At 41.4% G+C, this 19,283-nt stretch overlaps 1 protein-coding gene across 2 annotated transcripts; it reads left to right on the top strand.

The window, feature by feature from the left end:
* Positions 1-63: 63 nt before the first annotated feature.
* Positions 64-16,115, top strand: ACADSB (acyl-CoA dehydrogenase short/branched chain). Of its 2 annotated transcripts, none has more exons than XM_064716785.1 (11): positions 64-164; positions 4,013-4,172; positions 4,468-4,568; positions 5,031-5,237; positions 5,683-5,853; positions 6,310-6,435; positions 6,783-6,875; positions 8,944-9,033; positions 12,087-12,224; positions 12,928-13,027; positions 13,710-16,115. In XM_064716785.1, exons 1-11 carry the CDS (start codon positions 126-128, stop codon positions 13,778-13,780), a joined length of 1,296 nt encoding a protein of 431 aa, XP_064572855.1. In that variant the 5' UTR covers positions 64-125; the 3' UTR covers positions 13,781-16,115. The 2 variants fall into 2 exon arrangements, with proteins under 2 accessions (XP_064572855.1, XP_064572854.1); XM_064716784.1 differs by having other exon boundaries at positions 90-164; positions 4,010-4,172; positions 13,710-13,920.
* The last annotated feature ends 3,168 nt before the right edge of the window (positions 16,116-19,283 follow it).

Raw genomic sequence — 19,283 nt, 5'->3', positions numbered from 1 at the left:
CGCAGTCTCGCGAGACCCGCGCGCGCCGGCGGGAGCCGAGGAGGGGGCGTTGGTTCTGACGTCACGTGGGCGTTGGCGTGACATCACGCGGGAGTTGGCCGTGACGTCACGGGGCGGGCGCTAAAATGGCGGCGGCGGGAGCTTGGCTGAGAGGCTGCGCCAAGGTGACGCCTCAGGGCGGGACAGGCATGAGGGGACAAGGGAAAGCTGCATAGGGGAAAGCGGCACCTCCCCAGCCCGCTGCCGCTGCTGGACATGCCGGGTGCAGGGGCAGCGCTGCGAGGCGTGAGGGTGGTGGGGAGCGTCCTCCTGTCCTTCTGCCCTGGGGGTTTGTGTGTGGGGCGGCGGGGTTGGCTTCGGCGCTAAGGAAGGTTCTGTGAGTCTCGTGTAATGCGGGGAGGCAGCAGCGGCCTGGCAGCAGCGGCGCTCCGGGGGCTCCTTCAGTTACAGAGCAGCCAAAGCTCTGCCCGGGGGTGCCGGCACTGCCGGGGAGCGGCCCCGAGAGCTCCGGCAGCCTCTGCACCGCTCGGGGATGCTCAAGGTGCGGATTGTGGGGTGTCTGTGCAGGGCCGGGAGCTGCGCTGGGTGATGCTGAGGGTCCCTTTCAATTCAGATTATTCTTGGTTTTGCTGAACGCACCTGAGGCACTGGGGCTGTGACTAAGACACGCAGAGACCCCGGGGTTTAACCACCCTTGTCTTGGCTGTGCACGGTGAGACCTTATCCTGCAGCTCCTGGGGGTGCTGTGCCTCTAGAAATAAACTGAAATAAAGAAAACCAACCCTAGAAACAAATGCAAGCTTCCCATTGGGGAGCTTCTCTGCTGGGAAATAGGAGCTGTGTGGAAACCAGCTGGGATGGATACAGGAGTGACAGTCACCAAGGCGAGCAAAGTGAGCTGAGGAAATCATTGCTTTGGGGTTTTTCCTGTTTATATCTTAATGATGCTGCCAGGGCCAGCATTAAAATCTTGTTTTAGATTGTAAAACAAACAAGGAAACCAGAACTGATCTTTTAAAGAGCTGGGGATGGAGGTAAAAATTGAGATAAACAGAAAAATCAATGTTATCAGCAACCAATTCTCAAAAGCCTGTGTTTAGTAGGGGAAACAGTCTGAATCCTGTAGCAGCATAAATCACCACCTACAGAAGAAAAGCAGGAAAAAAGGCAGGGAAGCAGCAGCCAGGGATTTAAGTAATGCACATGCTCTTTAAATAACTGCCTGAAATTAGTGATCCTACATGGCCTCTAAGAAAAGAAAGCTGCACAATAATGTAGTGACTTGATTGTTTATTTAGTTTTTAAATCTAAATATTGACCTAAAACATAATTTCCACACTGGGCTATTCCTCTGGGACAGCTGTGAGTTGCTGCTCTTTGTGTGGGAGTTGCCAGCATTAATCCCATCCCTTGCATGCATCCCATTGGTTTTAAAACTTTTCAGGGTGACCTTTTTAGGAATTTTAGAAATATTCCTTTGCTCCTGCAAAGGAGCAAAGTGTCTCAAACAATCACTGACCAAAGCATGGTTGATAAATGCCTGAACCAGCTTGGACAGGGCTTGGAGCACCCTGGGGTGGTGGAAGTGATTCACCTTCCCAGTATTCACTTTATTTGTGCCACCATGGAGGAAAACACTCTTTTCTTTGTACTTGGGGATGAAGTGGTGGAGGGAGCAGGAGGTTTGTGTGTGGTTTGCAGCCCTGCCAGTGCTCAGTGTTAAATACAAGTGTGCATGTGTATGCTCAGCTTTTTCCTTCCCAGCCCTGGCCAAGGACAGACCTGCCCAGGTGAATGTTTGCACACCTGGTGTCAGGTGACCCCAGCATTGCTGCATGTCCTGCACATAATCCATTCCTGCCTGACTGCTCCCAGAACATGGGCTTTAATCGCTATTAAAACAATGTTTTCTTTATTTTGTGAACACCCACAGTAACTCCATCATAATTTAAAAGTGTTGCAGCTACTGCTGACCATCCAAATGTACTCATAATTTAGCCCAGTGGTTGTTTTATGTCACCAGGGGTGTTGAATGTGAATAAACACTGAATTTTCACAGCAATATTTATTTTCTCTATTACCACCTCTGACTGTTTGTTCTGTTTGTGCCACAATCAGAATTTCCTTATCACAGCAGACTCTTGCTGCTTGTCTCCACAAGAGTTCATGGATGTGTTTTCCATCAGTTCTCCAGCCAGGAAGATGACAAGTGTTGAAAGCCAACATGAAAGAGGAGGAATTATTAGAAGGATCAAAGGAATTTTTACTTCCTGACCCCAGATTTCTGCTGGTTCTGGAGGAATGCTGCAGCCACTGTGGGCTTGCCCTGTGTTCTGTGGGCTGAGCAGGCACCTGCTGGGGGCACAGCCAGTCTGTTCCTCACTCTGGGGGTCACAATCACCCAAAACCCTGTGCAGATGTGGTTTCATATCCTGCATGGCCCAGCTGTGTCTCTGCTGGGGGTTTCTCTCAGCACTTGTCCTGCTGGGCCATTGGTGTCTGCACACTTTGCACTGCCAGGGCAGAAGTGCCAGAAATGTGGAGCAGAGATCAGCCCAGAGTGGCTTTGGGGAGCAGAACAGAACCATTGTTCTGCCATTTTGGGACACAGACAAACTGTGCTGCTTTTCAGGAGAACATTTTAGCTACTCAATTTAGCCCATAACTTTTTGAGCCTGATCCTTTATGCCAACTTCCTTTAAAATCCTAAGGAATTATTCTGTGTTTGGAAAGCAGATTGGCCTTCATACCAAACTTGCCTTTTTAAAGTCAGCTGTGAGGTAATCAAGTCTTTGAACACAAATTTTTTAGGTCTCTGAGGGACAAAGCTGTCACATTATTTATGTCCTGACAATCACTGTGTTTAGCTTCCTCCCAAAAACCCATGTTCTGTTCATTTCCAAAAACCCATGTTCTGTTCATTTTTGTGAACTTTTGCCACATATTCTTAATACTATTCCCCACAGTAAAATGCTCACCCTCTGCTCTTTTGGTTGGACAACCAATGCTTCTTGAAATTATTCTTATATATTGTGGACAAATGGGGGAGCATAAGCATAAATCACTTAGTTTTAGTTCCTTCCCATGCTTTTAAAATAAATCAACCAAATAAGACACATTAATTATTAGTTACACTGTCAACATACTGACTGTGGGATTTTAACTGTGTGGAGCATTCAAATGCCAGGGCTTTGTCTACAAAATGTGTGCTCATTCTGAAAATCATTAAGTGGTGGGTAAGAATTCAGTTTTAATAGAGAAATCCACAGTGCAGGTAAAAGTTAGGCCCTTTCACAGCAAAATGCTAATAATCCACATGAGGGGCTGTCAGATTGCTTTATATAATAAATAATAATATATAATAAAATAAAAAATCATTATTAATAAATTTAATAAAATAGAAATAATATATAATAAAATAATATATAATAAAATAAAATTTTAAAAATTACATAAAATAAATAAAATTAAAATATAGTAAGAGTTGCTGGTCCCTAGAAAAACAGGAAGAATGCTAAAGTCAGTCAATGAAAGTTGACAGGCCTGTAAAAATCATTGTATGTATATTTTATATTTACTCTTATCATTCTTGTCAATGAAAGTATTCAATTGAAATACACTCTGGAGTGAGTATTACAGAAGTAGTACTCACTACTCTGAATATTGCAGTAGACTTGTAAAATCATCTATCAAAGTAAATATTATCAGCAGGGTTTATTTGCTGTAAGCACTAAAATTGACTAAAAAATGCTTGTGAATACTTAGTAGAATAAAAGTTTGTAAACTTCCAGGAAGAAAGCTGTTTCACATTAAAAGAAAAGTAATTAAAGGATATTTTCTTTTAGGACACAGGGGAGGAGAAGGTTATATTTTCTCAAGAGCTTTCAAGCTGAACATTAGATGGAAGTTATATTTCCTAATAACTTACTGAATAAAAGCACTGGGTGAAGTTAGAGATGGTTGTCTGCATACAGATCTAACTGTTTGCATGTTCTGTGTTTGTTGCCAGCAGCTGAGAAGACAAATTCCAGCACACCTGGCTCCTTGGAGGGTTTCTCCCTGTGCTTTCAGATCCTCCAAATCAGAGCTCAAGCCAAACGTGGCCAGTGATGGACTTGCCTGTGCTCCACTTCAAACGTTCACTGAAGAGGAGGCCATGCTGAAAGACATGGGTAGCTATCATCTCTGCAGTTAAAATTCAGAAATGGTTCAAGTAGAAGGGATATTTGAGCTTAAAATTTTGTTTTTATTAATTATTTCTAGTCAAATGTTGAGATTTTTTGGGGGAGTTGTGCTTTACGCCTGATGTTGCTTGGGCTACTTTTTCTTCTGACATGCATAACCTGTCAGAAGCACCACATTCCTGTTATATTGATCCCCAAGGAGACTGTTAATTTATTATTTATGGAATATTTTTTCATAATATTTATGGAATATTTACTGTTTTCTCTCTTCTCTTCATTGCAGTGACCAAGTTTGCCCAGGAACGAGTTGCACCATTCGTGCAAAAAATGGATGAGAATGCAAAAATAGAAGAGTCCATCGTGCAGGGACTGTTTGAACAAGGGGTCTGCACTCCTTTACCTAATCTTGTATTTGAAAAGTAACAGCATTTTATGTATCTCTAACTGTGCCTTGTTCAGATTTATAGATGAAAAGATTGAGGGCTATAATTCAAATGAACTGATGAATGATTAAACATTTTGGAGTTGTCGATCACACGACAGTTTTCTTTACAGCATTATCACTCCATCTTTTACTGTAATTCTTTTTCCATCTCCTCCATACCACATATTTCACCTTATCTTTTAGCTCCTTGTCTTCCCTCCCTCAATTTTTTTTAATTGGATGCTGGAAAGGCCATGACTCCAAGTGTTGATGGAGAAGAGAGCCAATATTCCTCTGTGCCTTACTGGGCAGCCATGAGGACTTACATTGCCCAAATCCTGGTGTTCATTCCTGCATTCAATTTTAGCCTTTCCTGCTATCAGGGCCAACACATTTATACATTTGCACCTTTTCCATTTCAGCTGATGAGTATTGAGCTTGGGGAAGAATATGGAGGAACTGGAGCTTCATTTTTTTCAATCATACTGGCAGTGGAAGAATTGGCCAAAGTTGATCCAGCTGTGGCTCTTGTGTGTGAACTCCAAAACACTCTAACAAATAAATTGTTTACCACCTATGGAACAGAAGAACAAAAGAGAACTTACCTGCCCAGGGTGTCCAAAGATACAGTGAGTCAAAGTCTTACTTGACTTAACTATTGAAATTATATTATTGTTTAGTAATGTTAGTGGGGATTTTTTTTTTCAGTGGCTAATGTGTGTCTGCAGCTCTGGAAAATATGTGTGAACTTTGAAACACTGGTTAGAGCTGAGATCTGTGGTGATATAGATACATCCTGTCATCAGTAGCTGAGAGGTAAAAGTGGAAAGGCACTTATTAGTTTCATTAAAATTTAATTTACTGTGGAAAAGAACTGTAAAGCAGTTGACTTTGAGAGATGTGTAATTACACAGTGTTTCTATTCTTAATCTTCACAGCTGAAACTCAGTTACTTCAATGCAATAGGTTAAAATGTTTGAATTTAAGAGACTTGTGCTGGCTTATAAGTATTTTCCTTAGAGAATTTATTTATATTTGTGAAAATTCAACTGGCTTTTTCCCTTCCTTTGACAGTTAGGCAGTTTCTGTCTGTCAGAGGCTGGGTCTGGCAGTGATGCTTTTTCCTTGAAGACTCGAGCTGAAAAGAAGGGAGACTATTACATCATCAATGGCTCAAAGATGTGGATTAGCTTGGCAGAAGATGCAGGAGTCTTCTTTGTCATGGCAAATACAGACCCATCCTTAGTAAGTTGCTACAGAATTCTTGCATTTCAGTGACAGCTGCTGATATATGAAACTGTGGATTTTATACTGATAATCTGATGTTAGAGGTTTATACTCTGTGCACCTTTTCCTGCAAACCTTTAAAAATATTGCCCAAAAAAATTTGAGGCAGCAATTTGGTGAGCAATTTAATAAATTCCTCCAACCAGGGAAAATAAAAATGTCAGGATCATGGTTGCACAGCACTGGTGGTGTTCTGAGTAACAGGACTCAGTCTTACATTTTTCCAACCTTTCTGACTTAGCTGACAACTTCCTGTTGTTAAAAGGCAAAATGGAAAATATGTAAAATATGTCCAGTGAAAAATCACATAGCTGACTATGCAAGTATCAGGTTTGTGCCCAGTGTGGGTGTAGGTGTAGATTTTGAGGGATATTGGTATGCAAACCAGTTTTTGATTCTTTTTAATCCCCCCAGGGCTACAGAGGAATTACCTGCTTTGTAGTGGATCGCAACACAGAGGGGCTCCAGGTGGGGAAGAAGGAGGACAAGCTGGGGATCAGAGCTTGTTCCACCTGCCCTGTCACCTTGGACAACGTGAAGGTATTGTCAATTCAGCTCTTAAAGCATCATTTGTGTACAGCTGGAACCTGGCCACACATAAGGAAAGAATATTTACTAAATTCCCTGTTTTTTCCCCTTGGATACACTGATTTTTGGGCATATTTTAGCTTCTTTCTTCCACAGAAGTCTAGAGAGGGGTTGGATTTCTTAAATTTTGATGGAGTTTTTTCTCTGTCATCAGTTTATAGCCATGTGAATCTGGGAATGCTCTAAAACTGTGCTTTATGTTTTATGCCTTCACTTATGAGGAGCAATTGCTAAAACTTGTGAACTCTTTTAGTAGTTGCAAAACAGAATAGAAATAATTGGGTGGTTTTATTTTTTAGGTTCCTGAGAGCAGTATCCTGGGACAAATTGGACAAGGCTATAAATATGCCATTGGAATGCTCAATACTGGCAGGATAGGGATTGCTGCACAGGTGGGTGGTTTGGTTTGTTACTGAGCACAGCCAGGATATCATTTGAGTCTGGACTGAAATCTGTGGAATATTTAAAGCTGTTTGGAAAATACTTTATTAAAAGTTCCATTGCCACTAGATGTCACTGTTCCCGTAGCAAAGTGACAGCAAAGATGGGGAAGTTGGAGCAGTTACAGGTGCCAGTGGGAAAATCCTCCTATAGTGACACAAGCAATAGACTTCAAAAACATTAAATGGCAATTAGCTTCTCTCTGGTCGTTAACTTATTGCTTCTGAATTATGTCCACGTTCTTGTCTTCCACTATGAAAATTTATTTTACAAAGAAAGCTAACATTGGGAACTTTACCACACTGAGATGTAGAAATTAATGCTTCCAGCTGGGATTGTATGGGGCTGGCAAATGTAACCTAGTGCTAACTGATGTTTTCCCAACTTGTTTTTAAAAGTCAACTTATTTTTAAAATAAATGTGATTTTCTCTAGCAGAGCTGTTCCAGTTCATTGCTGTGTTTGAAAATTGCACTGTATGGCATCTTAGGGGAAAATATTTACCAACCTTGGAGTTATTTCAAAATGTTGTATTTTGCTGTAAAGTCAGTTTGGATTTCAGAATGCTGCTGATCTCAGTGGAAATCAGGTTCAGCCCCAGAATAAAATTACTCATGATAAGTTTCTGTATTTTTAATTTACTTTTGAAAGTAATCTTTTCTTTGTTTATACTTTATTGTGCAATATTTCTGTATTACCAATCTCCTTTATTTGTTGCCCTGGTTTGCAGACAGACCAGAAGAAATCATCTTCATGAAATTGAGATTTTCCACATGGCAATACTCTATGCTGATAATTGGGCTGGCTTTTCCATCATTTCTAAAGATTACCTCTGATTTAACTTTGTCTGAAATGGCATTTAAAAAGGGCTGTGGGCCTCATTGTTCCCAAAGATATAAATAATATAAAGGCTCTGCCAGTAAAATACATGCTCTGGATTTTACTCTTAATTACTCCAAGTTACACCTTAATTAAAAGTTAAGGTCAGGTAGTTGTTATATCTTAATTACTGCCTTCTTGGCACCTTCAAATTAAGAGAAATGGACTTGACAAGAGCAGCAGCTCTAAAGCCCTGTGGTATTGAGTTTAGTTTTGCAGTTGGAATAGTTTTAAAAGATAATGAAGATCTTATAAAAGGTAATTGTGGCTTTGAAAACAGTTTCAGATGGTTTTAGTGCAAGGCAGCTGCAATATTATTACAGGTGCTGAAGTTGATGTACTTTGTTCTTATAATTTATATAAGGAGATGACAAATCTGATAATGGGGCTGATTAGCAGCAGACTTCAATGTTTTCTTTTACTTTTTTCCTTTGTATCATTTTTTTTCTGTTGTACATCATTCAAGGTAGTTTTTCTAAGCTGTCTGATGTGACACTTGCCTGCTTCTGCCTTTGTGGAAAGACAAAATTGATCAAAATTCTTTTACAATTGTTCTGCAGAGTTGGAAGATAGTGCAAGAAATGTTATCTCTCCTTCCACTCCACTAAGTTTCTAAATTCTGAAATAAATTGCTAATTCTGCCAATTCTCTCTGGTGTCCTCTAGAAAATGAGAAATTATTTTGCTGATGAAAATAGTTTTGATTAATCATTCAGATTATTTTTCCTTTAATAGGGTAATGCAAATCTATAGATCTTCAGTTCAGGATCATTTTCTTATGCAATTATGAATTTTCCAAAAAAACACTTAATATTTTTGCAATTACAGTTGACCCATAAGTTTTGTTCAAAAAATGAGTGGTAGTGTTTTCACAAATACTCACCTATGGTAAGAAATGGGCATGTAAAAGGTTTGTTCCTCAAACTTTTATTTTTTATAACTCACCTCTGTTTGTGTGATAACTGTAAAATTCTGGCTCCTAGGATTGTCTATACAAATTTTAACAATATCTTGGTAGGAAGAAAACAACTTTTCTCCTGGATATCAACCTGCCTGACCAGAAGATCACCAATTATGATCATCTCCATTAGGTGCATTTAATGAACCAATTTTTTTGACCATATCCTTATTTTTCCTCACAGATGTTGGGACTGGCCCAGGGGTGTTTTGACCGTACAGTTCCCTACACAAAGGAGAGAGTCCAGTTTGGGAAGAGCGTGTTTGATTTCCAGGTAATTGTTAATGGCATGTTTCCTCCAACAAAAAATAGTGACCATAATAAACAGTATAATTAGTATTTTAATTTGCATAATTTATGTTCCACTTCATGTCTTCTCTCTCCTCCTCATTATCTGAGTATTTTTCAAAAAAATTTCTGGATGAATGTTCATCTGCCATGTAAAATTCAGCAATTCAGTGCCTTTGCAAGTAGCACACAAATAATTTAAAACTTTACATATTTCTAACATATTCCTTTTGCTTGATAACTTATTGACATTTTTTGAAAATAATACACATGGAACTCCCTTCTGATTTTAGTATCACACTGTACTGAATGTGTTTTTATACCCTTTCATGAGGTGTAGGGGAAGGGCTTTTTCTGCAGACTATAAATGATAAAAAGATGATGAAAACTGAATTATTAGATTTCCTGTGTTGTACAAAGACATTTAGTTTTCATTATAATATCTGTTTCTTACAGCCAAAAAGACTCTTTGTTGCAAAAATGATGTATAGTTTAATAAGGAAGATACATAATTGTAATTACTCTGGTAATTTTCTTGTTAAAAGAAACCTACATCTCAGCTGAAGAGAAGGAACATTAGCACTACTCATAATTTATGCAAATTTTAGGAAGCACTCATAGATACCTAGGAAATGATTGGAACTACGTCTTTTGAATGGGAAATGGAATTTATAATTGCCAAATCATTTTGGTATTTTGACCTGCCTATATATTTCTGCAGATCTGAGGGAATGGTGTTAATGTTCTAATAAGATGAAAGATTTCATTGTGTTTTAGACTACTAAATGTTCATTTTCAATGATCATAATATTTGGGTGTTCTTAAATAAACCCATTCTTCTGTAATGCCATTCAGATGTGAGCTCCATCACCCTTGAATCCATTCCTCAGTCGTGTCCTCTTTTCCTTTAAGCTGCTTTAAATCTTGTCTTGTGCCTCTGGGGCAAGGAAAGGAGTTGTCACCTTGCCAGTTCTCCACTTTTATTTAAGAAATATTTGTTTACAAGTCTTCCTTGGCTAAGCTCATTAGGGAAGCAGACCTGGTTTTGTCTCAGTGAACAGTTGCAGAATGAAAAATGCAGCTCTGTCTTCCTCATGCCTTTGTAATCCTGAGGAGGATGTTAACATTGGGATAAAATTTTTTTTTTTTATATTTTTGGGTTTAAATAGGTAGCCCTGTGCCCAGTCAGGCAAAAAGAACCCCAGTGCTCCTGAATCCAAGAACAGGAAAGGGGAAAACAGGGCTGCAGTTCCTGAGAGCACTTCAGTGGCCCAGGAGTGTTCCCAACCTCTGTCAATAAACACAGAATTGTCCAAACCCAGGAAATTCCTCTGGCTGCCCTGGAGGACTGAGACCCTGACAGGGGGCTCAGAGACCTTGGCACAGAGTCAGAAACACCTGTGCCTTTGATTTTAGCCCATGGAGACAATTACCAAATTGTGCAAAGAGTTACAAGCCACAAGAGTTTGAATAGAATGATAGTTAATTTGTCACAGGATGAAAAAGTAGAATTTTGGGCTTTTAGAATGGGGGTTCAGGAAGCAAGATGGAGGAATTGGGCATGTCCTTCCTCCTGTTTCTTCTTAGCCTCCATCTTCTGCTGTGATGGTGGCACTTTTGGATTGGTTTAGAGTAGAGACAAACTGTCTAACATAGGTGATGGATGTAGGAAAATTATTGTAAATAATGTACACGTAGTTTTTAGTATAAAAAGATAACACCCCCCCAAGGCAGTCAGTGTGCCACAGACCAACATGCTAGACAGACCTCAGAAAAAGAATGTTTTAGATAACAGAGAATAATAACCTTGAGAACCAGAGCCAAGGAATCCTGACTCCTTCGATCTCAGGGCTGGGAAAAAGAGAATTTCCAACACCTCGGGGTCATCTCGACACCAGAGACCCTGTCACAGAATTACTTCCACCTGGATTTGATGTTTTTGTTTTAGAGTGCATTGCATGGTGAGCAGGATGGCTGTTGCTGGCAGCTCCGGAGGGGCTGTGGCTCTGTGTGAGTGAGTGAGTGAGTGAGTGAGTGAGTGAGTGAGTGAGTGAGTGAGTGAGTGCTGCCCCTGCAGGGGCTGTGGTCAGTGTGAGTGCTGTGCTGCCCCTGCAGGGGCTGTGGTCAGTGGGAGTGCTGTGCTGCCCTTGCAGGGGCTGTGGCTCTGTGTGAGTGCTGTGCTGCCCCAGCAGGAGCTGTGGTCACTCTGAGTGCTGTGCTGCCCTTGCAGGGCTGTGGCTCTGTGTGAGTGCTGTGCTGCCCTTGCAGGGGCTGTGGCTCTGTGTGAGTGCTGTGCTGCCCCTGCAGGGGCTGTGGTCACTCTGAGTGCTGTGCTGCCCCTGCAGGGGCTGTGGTCACTCTGAGTGCTGTGCTGCCCCTGCAGGGGCTGTGGTCAGTGTGAGTGCTGTGCTGCCCCTGCAGGGGCTGTGGTCACTCTGAGTGCTGTGCTGCCCTTGCAGGGGCTGTGGTCACTCTGAGTGCTGTGCTGCCCCTGCAGGGGCTGTGGTCACTCTGAGTGCTGTGCTGCCCTTGCAGGGGCTGTGGCTCTGTGTGAGTGCTGTGCTGCCCTTGCAGGGGCTGTGGTCAGTGTGAGTGCTGTGCTGCCCCTGCAGGGGCTGTGGTCAGTGTGAGTGCTGTGCTGTCCCTGCAGGGGCTGTGGTCAGTGTGAGTGAGTGCTGTGCTGCCCTTGCAGGGGCTGTGGTCACTCTGAGTGAGTGCTGTGCTGCCCCTGCAGGGGCTGTGGTCAGTGTGAGTGCTGTGCTGCCCCTGCAGGGGCTGTGGCTCTGTGTGAGTGCTGTGCTGCCCCTGCAGGGGCTGTGGTCACTCTGAGTGCTGTGCTGCCCTTGCAGGGGCTGTGGTCACTCTGAGTGCTGTGCTGCCCCTGCAGGGGCTGTGGTCAGTGTGAGTGCTGTGCTGCCCCTGCAGGGGCTGTGGTCACTCTGAGTGCTGTGCTGTCCCTGCAGGGGCTGTGGTCAGTGTGAGTGCTGTGCTGCCCCTGCAGGGGCTGTGGTCACTCTGAGTGCTGTGCTGCCCTTGCAGGGGATGCAGCACCAGATTGCCCAGGTGGCCACGCAGCTGGAGGCGGCCAGGCTGCTGACCTACAACGCGGCGCGGCTGGTGGAGGTGGGCAGGCCGGCCATCAAGGAGGCCAGCATGGCCAAGTACTTCACTGCTGAGGTACCTGAGCTCCCTCCCTGCTGCTACAGCTCCTTCTGCTACCCCCTGTGTACTCAGGATTCATCTTGGATGTGCAAGCTCTGTATGTACTTCTATCTCAGTAAAGGTGTTCCAGGCCAAGTTGGGTGGGGCTTGGGGCAACCTGGGCCAGTGGAAGGCGTCCCTCTGCCAAGGATTGAGATGAGTTTTAAGATCCCCTCCAGTTGGGGCAGATGAAACAGGAAAGCCTTATAAATATGATTGCCTGGCAAAAGATGTTGAGAATATAGAAACTGTAAACAAGATTGAAATGAAAGCAAGCTTTGAGATCCCTCAGTTACTGAACAACTGGAAAACAATGGCATGGCCGCTGAAGGTGATCCCCTTTGGATGAAACAACACCCTCTGCTTGCAGACAGGTCCAAGGGACAGAGCAGACCCTACAGCTTGGCAGAAGGGGCCCAAAGAGGAGTTTTTAGGGTTTAAAATGTAACACAGCATAGAAACTATTCTGTAACAATTACTGAACTCTGGATGTCCTGTGGTTTATCTTGTTTTTATCCTAAAATGGCTTGCTGAAGATGAATACCAAAATACCCATCTTTCTTCCCTCCTGTTCTGGTCTCTGCTTTATTCTCTGTTTTGTTATTAATCAGGTGCAAAGTATAAGTTTTACTGCCACTGTCTGAAGTTGAATCCTGTAACTCTGAAACTCTCTTCATAGGTTGCAACACTGACAACCAGTAAATGCATTGAATGGATGGGAGGTGTTGGATTCACCAAAAATTTCCCAATAGAAAAATACTACCGTGACTGCAAGATAGGTGAGTGCCACTTCCTTACCAGGTATCTCTTGTAGCTTTGGTGCTATTAAAGTTTGAGGAAGAGAGGATGGCTTTTTTCCTCAGGATATTTTTTTCCTTGAGACTGTATCAACACTAATTCAAAGGCTGAGATATAAAATTTTAGGTATAAATATATGTACATGCAGGACTAGTTAAAATATTTCATTAGATACCAACAAAATATAGACACAAACACCATGTCCCGTTCTATTAAGAAAATTTCTGTAAAAAAATTTAAAAATAATTTCAGTTGCTTTAAGATCTCAATCCATGTGGAGTTCTCTTTTCAAGGCTTTCTTGTTCATCAGGATAATCCTTGGACACAACAGTTTGATATTTTTAACAATATTACCCTTTGGCTTTTATTACAACAGCATTTGGAACAACTTCATTTTTTTGGCTATTTAAGACTTGCTTTTCAGGAAAATGTCTTTGCATTATGTGTGGCCAGCCAGGAAAGTGCTTTTATTGTTACAGATAATAAAATGGGAACGTTTATAATATTATATAAATAATTACAATTCTGTGCTAGTACTTGCACAGTAAAGCTTCATTTCATAATTATAAAGTTTCTCACTGGGCTTTAGGATGATATTTTGATCTCTCTTCATAAATTCACTCTGGGTTTAGAATCTATTAATTTGTTTTCTTCTGATTTCAGGTACAATATATGAAGGAACTTCAAATATCCAGTTGAGCACAATTGCAAAATTCTTAGCACAGGAGTACTGAAACCATAAGGACTTCCTTGATGCTATATAAAAATTATTTCCCTTAACACTAATTGTAAATTTATTGGTAATTGCAGAAGGCATTGATGGCATCATAAATAAGAATACACCATCACAGTGAAATCATAGGGAAAACCATGAGTTCCCCATTTCAGGAGAGGAAGTGATTTGTGTGAAATCATGAATTCCACATTCAAATCCAAACTTCTTTCTGCCTGAGACACTTCCAAGCACTGGATTTAGCTCCCTTAAGTCATGCCAGCAGTTCATCTCCACTTGGAGATTTCAGAGTGAAAACAAAGGAATCCAAATCCCTGGAATCCAAATCCCTGGAATCCAAATCTCTGGCATTTCTGTTTTTCCCCCTGGGAGAGAGGACTCTCCCCGTGCAGCAGAGCTGGTGTGGGGTGGAGCTGCATTTGGGGTGTGCAGCTGCATTAGCATGGGGTGCCCAGAGAGGGAATTGATGCTTTCCTCTCTCCCAGGTGGAGTGATGTCTGTGGAGCTGCTGTAATTGGAGTCATTTTTACAGCAGCCCTCAGTGTGTTCTTAAGGATATCTTTGTAATTAAGCCCTTGCAGCCCCAATTTGGACTCCTGAAAGGTGGATAATATCCACCTCCCTTTCCAGCCTTCTCAGCTGTTAAGGGTTTTAATCTAAGAGCCTATTTATAGGTCTCCTTTCATAAAAGGTTGAGTTGAAATCTTTCTGAAATGGGGTTAAAAAAGCTCTAGTAGTTGTGCAAAAGGACAGATATAAGCTGGGTAATGGCAGTGCTGTGATTCTACCTCCCAGTGGCCTTTCCACATTCAATGCATTTTACAAACTTTAAAGGGAGGCACTGTTAATTTGCAGCCTAGAATTCCTTGCTGCTGGAAGTTAGTGGTTCTCCAGCACAGTTTTTCCCTTTTTTAAGAGAGAAAAAAAGGCAGGGGGTTGGGAAGTATTTGCTTTTTTTATTTGTCTCTGTTTACTCTAAAATTAGACATTTTATTTACAGCAGAAACCTCTTCAGTGCTGGAGAGCTAATTAACTAATAATCAAGAGACAGGAAGCTTAATATATGAAAAATCATCCTAATTGCTGTAATTGGCAATCTGTTTCAAGTGTTTTGGGGAGGGAAGGATTGGTTTTCTGGTTTTGGCTGACTTAGAGGAATCTCATTTTTAAAGCTTGCCTTTCACTGATGATTCACTCTGAGTGGAGCTTGGAACATTACAGGCTGAGACTCCCAGAGGATTTCCTAGCAAAACCAGGGCAAGTGACACTTAACAAGTGGGATTTGTAAAACAAGCAGTGCCTTAGACAAAGAAACAAGCAAGGATGAAAAGCACTATTAAAAAGTTCTCTGACTTCAAAGGGAACTAACTGCTTTAGTGAATTAATCCCTCCATGTACACACTCTGCCTGGTAATGGGCAAAGAATTATTGTGCTGATTATCCTTGTGCCAATAAAAATGCCCCTCCCACATCAGTTTGATCAAGAGCTTTGAGATTTACAAAAATGCAAGAGTAGGAAGGTAGGCTAGATGGTTTCTGAAGTTTTCTTCTTGCAATATTATTATTAATCACTATTATTATTATTATTAATGCATTTCAGATTTACTTGCAGGCTTTCTTGCAGCTGAATTGAAGCAGTGGGGGAAATTTAGATTAGAATTAAGACTAGTTTTAATTCTAATTTAGATTAGAATTAAGACTACAGACACCACAGCATTTAACTACATTTATTCTGCTCAACACAGTCTATCTGTAAATCCAAAATAATCAAAACCACACTGCAAAATGCTGGAGGTAATGCTGATTGCTGTGCTGAGTTGTGCCAAGGTGAGGCAGGTTTAATCTGCTTTGCTCACATGAGTGTCCACAGAAAGCAGGGTTTGGTTTTTGCTGTGATCTCCTGGTTTGTGACACTCTCAGCTTGGCTTCTGCAGTTCTGTGTGAGACTGGCAATACTTTACTGATTCAATAGAGTGCCAGAAGCAAACCCTTTGTGGAGGAAAGTGCAGAGCTCTTTGAAGGACTGTTAAGGGCTGGATATCCAGGATTATGTAAAAGGACTCTCTTTGTGTAGAACTGTGTCAGGTATCCATTTGAAAAGATAACCAGGGGAAAATGAGATTAATGTGATTCCTCACAGTCTGATATGGGATGCCTGAGTCCAGCAAACAACCTGAACATCCTCAGCAGCAATTCCACAGTAGCTGATGAGCTTTTCTTCTCAATAAAGCAAGGTCAAGCCTTTAACTAATGTTACAGCTGTAAATATTTCATGTCTTTGTTATGTATGCTGTATTTTGTACACAGTTTTGAAAGAAATAAATAATGTATTGTATTTATATACAAAATGTTGTGAAGGAGTATGTGCACAAATCAGTTACAACCCCTGAGTAACTTTCCTTGCTGTTTTGAGAGGACAGGTACCTGTGTGGAGAGCATTGGCTGCTCAGCTCACTGATTCTGGGGAGTCACAGAATGGTTTGGGTTGGAAGGGACCTGAAATCCCCCCTGCCATCTGAACTCAGCTGTGTGCTTGGGAATGAGAAGTGCTGTGCTGTTGTCCAGGAGCTGTTTAGTGCTCCCAGCCCTTGTTCTGCTTTGGGACAGACATTTCTGGGTGGTCATCAATGGCAATTCCACATTTGGCACTGTGGGCACAGGCTGCAGAGCTGGAGTGGGCAATGCTGGGAGGCTTTCTTGTTGGGAATTTAGCTGCTAGAGAATAGAAAAGTACAAAACCATGGCTAATTCCAAGTCCTGCACCTGTGAGATAGCAGTGTCCTTGGGCCTAGCTGTGGTAGGATAACAAACAGTGAAAGAGGCATGAGAAAAGAGAGATGTAACCCCTAAGGAATGAAGAAGAATTGATAGTATAGTTTAACCAATAGATTGCTTAGCTTACAGAATATTCATAAGCTTATTACTCGCTGTATAAGTGTCTGATGCTCTCTTCAATAAACTGGAACTTGCTTATCACTCATATTGAGTGTCTGAGTCTCCCCTCACCGACAAATGGCTCGAAACCTGACAAAGGCCTCATCATTTTTTTTTTCTCTGTAACACTTTCTGAGCTTTTAAGCTGCTTTATGTACTCAAGATATATTTTACTAGTGACTTTTCCCTCTTTATGCCCTTAGTCCATCCAGTCTGTTGTCCTGGAACAGCAACTTCAGTATCAAGTGTTTCATGTCAGCTGCCCTGGTTAGAAGAAAAGACCTGTATTGAGAATGTGTTTAAAAGTGCCTGAATTTTGTTTTTGACTTGATACAATGTATGTATATGAGTTCATGGTTCTCTAATAATCTGTAATTTAAAATTGTTGCCAGATCCTGCAGGTTTTGTACCAGGCTGTGTCATGTCAGCTTTCTCTAGCTCTGTTCTTCTTGGTGATCAAGGCAGATTCCCAGAGAAGGGTTTAATCACTACTTGGAAAACTCAAATACAACATTTTGTATCATCTTTTCTCTGCTGTTGTTCTTTCTTTCATATTTTCTTTTCCCCATGTAAAGATTGTGTTAGAAAAGGCTTGCATCAACTACAGAGTTATTGTTCTTTGGGAGCCTTTTGCTATGCAAAGACTTTTCTAATTAACATGTTATTGCATTTCCACTTGAAAATCTTTTGGTGAGAGACACATTTCAAGTTCCTCTACCAAGCCAAGCTCGATTGGAAGCCCAGTCTGTTTTGAAAGCAGCTGTCTGACTTCCCTGAGCTGGTACTGGATACACAAAAGCTGAAAAAATGCTTTTCCTCAGCCCAGAATGTATTCAGGGTAGCCAGAAATAACCAATGTGTTCCCTAATAGCTTGTTTATTGTTCAAAGGAACATGCAGTGTACACTGTAACATTTTTTTCTGGTGAAATATTCAGAAATATAAATCAAAAATATGTGCAGTCTCACTAGGCAGTAATAGCATTTTTATATATTTTGTCTTTCAACATCATTTGGATTTACATCTTTTTGAAGCTATTCTCCCTCTCAGTAAATGTAGAGCTGCTAACACTGGAGGACTTAGACAAACTAAAAAAGTCAAGTTTTTAGTGATTCCTTTTTAGTGAGGCTAAAGAGAGGCTGCTTGCTGCCTTCAGCCAAGTCTCAAGCAATGACCCAGCCCTCAGTGGAACAGAATCATTTTCTGATCATCCTTCTCATCACATCAAGTTTGCCACAAGACTCTTGGATTTTTTTGGCCTGAATTGTTTTCAAGGACACCCTGTAAAATTCTTCTATTCCTTAATTTCTATCCTAAACATGTAAATTAAGTGCAAATTTTTCAGTGCAAACAGAGCAGGTTTTAATTTAACACTGTGTTGTTGAGGATTTCTGCTTTTGTTTAGATCATTCCCAAAAACATGATGTTTGACATTAGCTTCTCTGGACACTTTTTGGTTTTCTGTAGAAGAAATTTGCTAAACTGCTGTAAAAATAATCCAGGAATGATTAAAAAATAAAAGTTAAGGTTCTGGAACATAGTTAAATAGTGAAAAGCTCCAAAGAGCTTGTTTGGTCAGTGGAGCTGCTGAAGATGGAGTTGGTCCTCTCAATGTCTGTCCAACCAGGCTTTAGAAGGAAAATAATTTTCTGTGTTTAATTGCAGCAGTGCCTACATTTGATTGATAAGCAGTTTATTTTGATTATTGTTTGGATAATAAAAGCTGGATCCAGCAGGATATTTGTCATAAAATCCATTTGAGTGCCATGCAGGATTCACAGTTTCCAAAGACCAAAAGAAAGTGCAGCAGCAGATCTTCCATTTAATGCTGGAAGAATTTTAGCTCTCCTGTGCTTTGACTCCAGTGATCCAATTTGCAGAGATAAACAATTCTCTGGCAGTAATGCAGCTTGCCATTATTTAATAATTATTTAAAATGTGCCTTGTTACCCTTGTGTAAGAATCTGGGCAGCAGGGGAGTGCTCTGATTCTGCAGGGGCTGACACAGCACTGGGTTAAAGCACCCCATGGTCTGGTGTCTCAGACTGTTCTAATTTAATAGCAAACCTTCTCTATCCTGCTGCTTCTATTTAGAAGTGTCCAAAAACCTTTTTTTTTTTTTTTTTTCCTTCCCAACTGTAAAAGCCTTCTGGCACTAAATTACATCTATTCCTTGACTGAAACATATCTGCTCTATGCTAACCTCATTATCCAGGAATGATTTCTAGAAGAGGAAGTGAAGAATAATTAAATCATTCCTAACTGAAGGAAATGCTTCGCAGAACTATACAAATTCCAATTTGGCCGAGATGCTGTGGTTTCAGATTCTATTTCTGGGAAGGGCAGAGGGACAAACAGTTATTTTTGGAGCCATGGGCAGCTGGGTTCTGGCTGCAGTTTCCTCTCTTACCTTGAGCTGGGAGTGGGCTGGGACATCCCTGCTGAGGAGGGAGCGCATTTCCTGCCACCACCCTCCTCAGTACCTGCCCTGCTGGGAGTTCTGGTAAATCAAACTCATCCTCCTTGCTGCAGGTGTCACCTGCCCTGCTTGGTGCTGGCTGAGACCCTGAA

This window comes from Zonotrichia leucophrys, chromosome 6, assembly GCF_028769735.1.
Source record: "Zonotrichia leucophrys gambelii isolate GWCS_2022_RI chromosome 6, RI_Zleu_2.0, whole genome shotgun sequence".
Taxonomy (NCBI): Eukaryota; Metazoa; Chordata; class Aves; order Passeriformes; family Passerellidae; genus Zonotrichia; species Zonotrichia leucophrys.
This window is presented reverse-complemented; position numbering and strand designations above follow the sequence as displayed.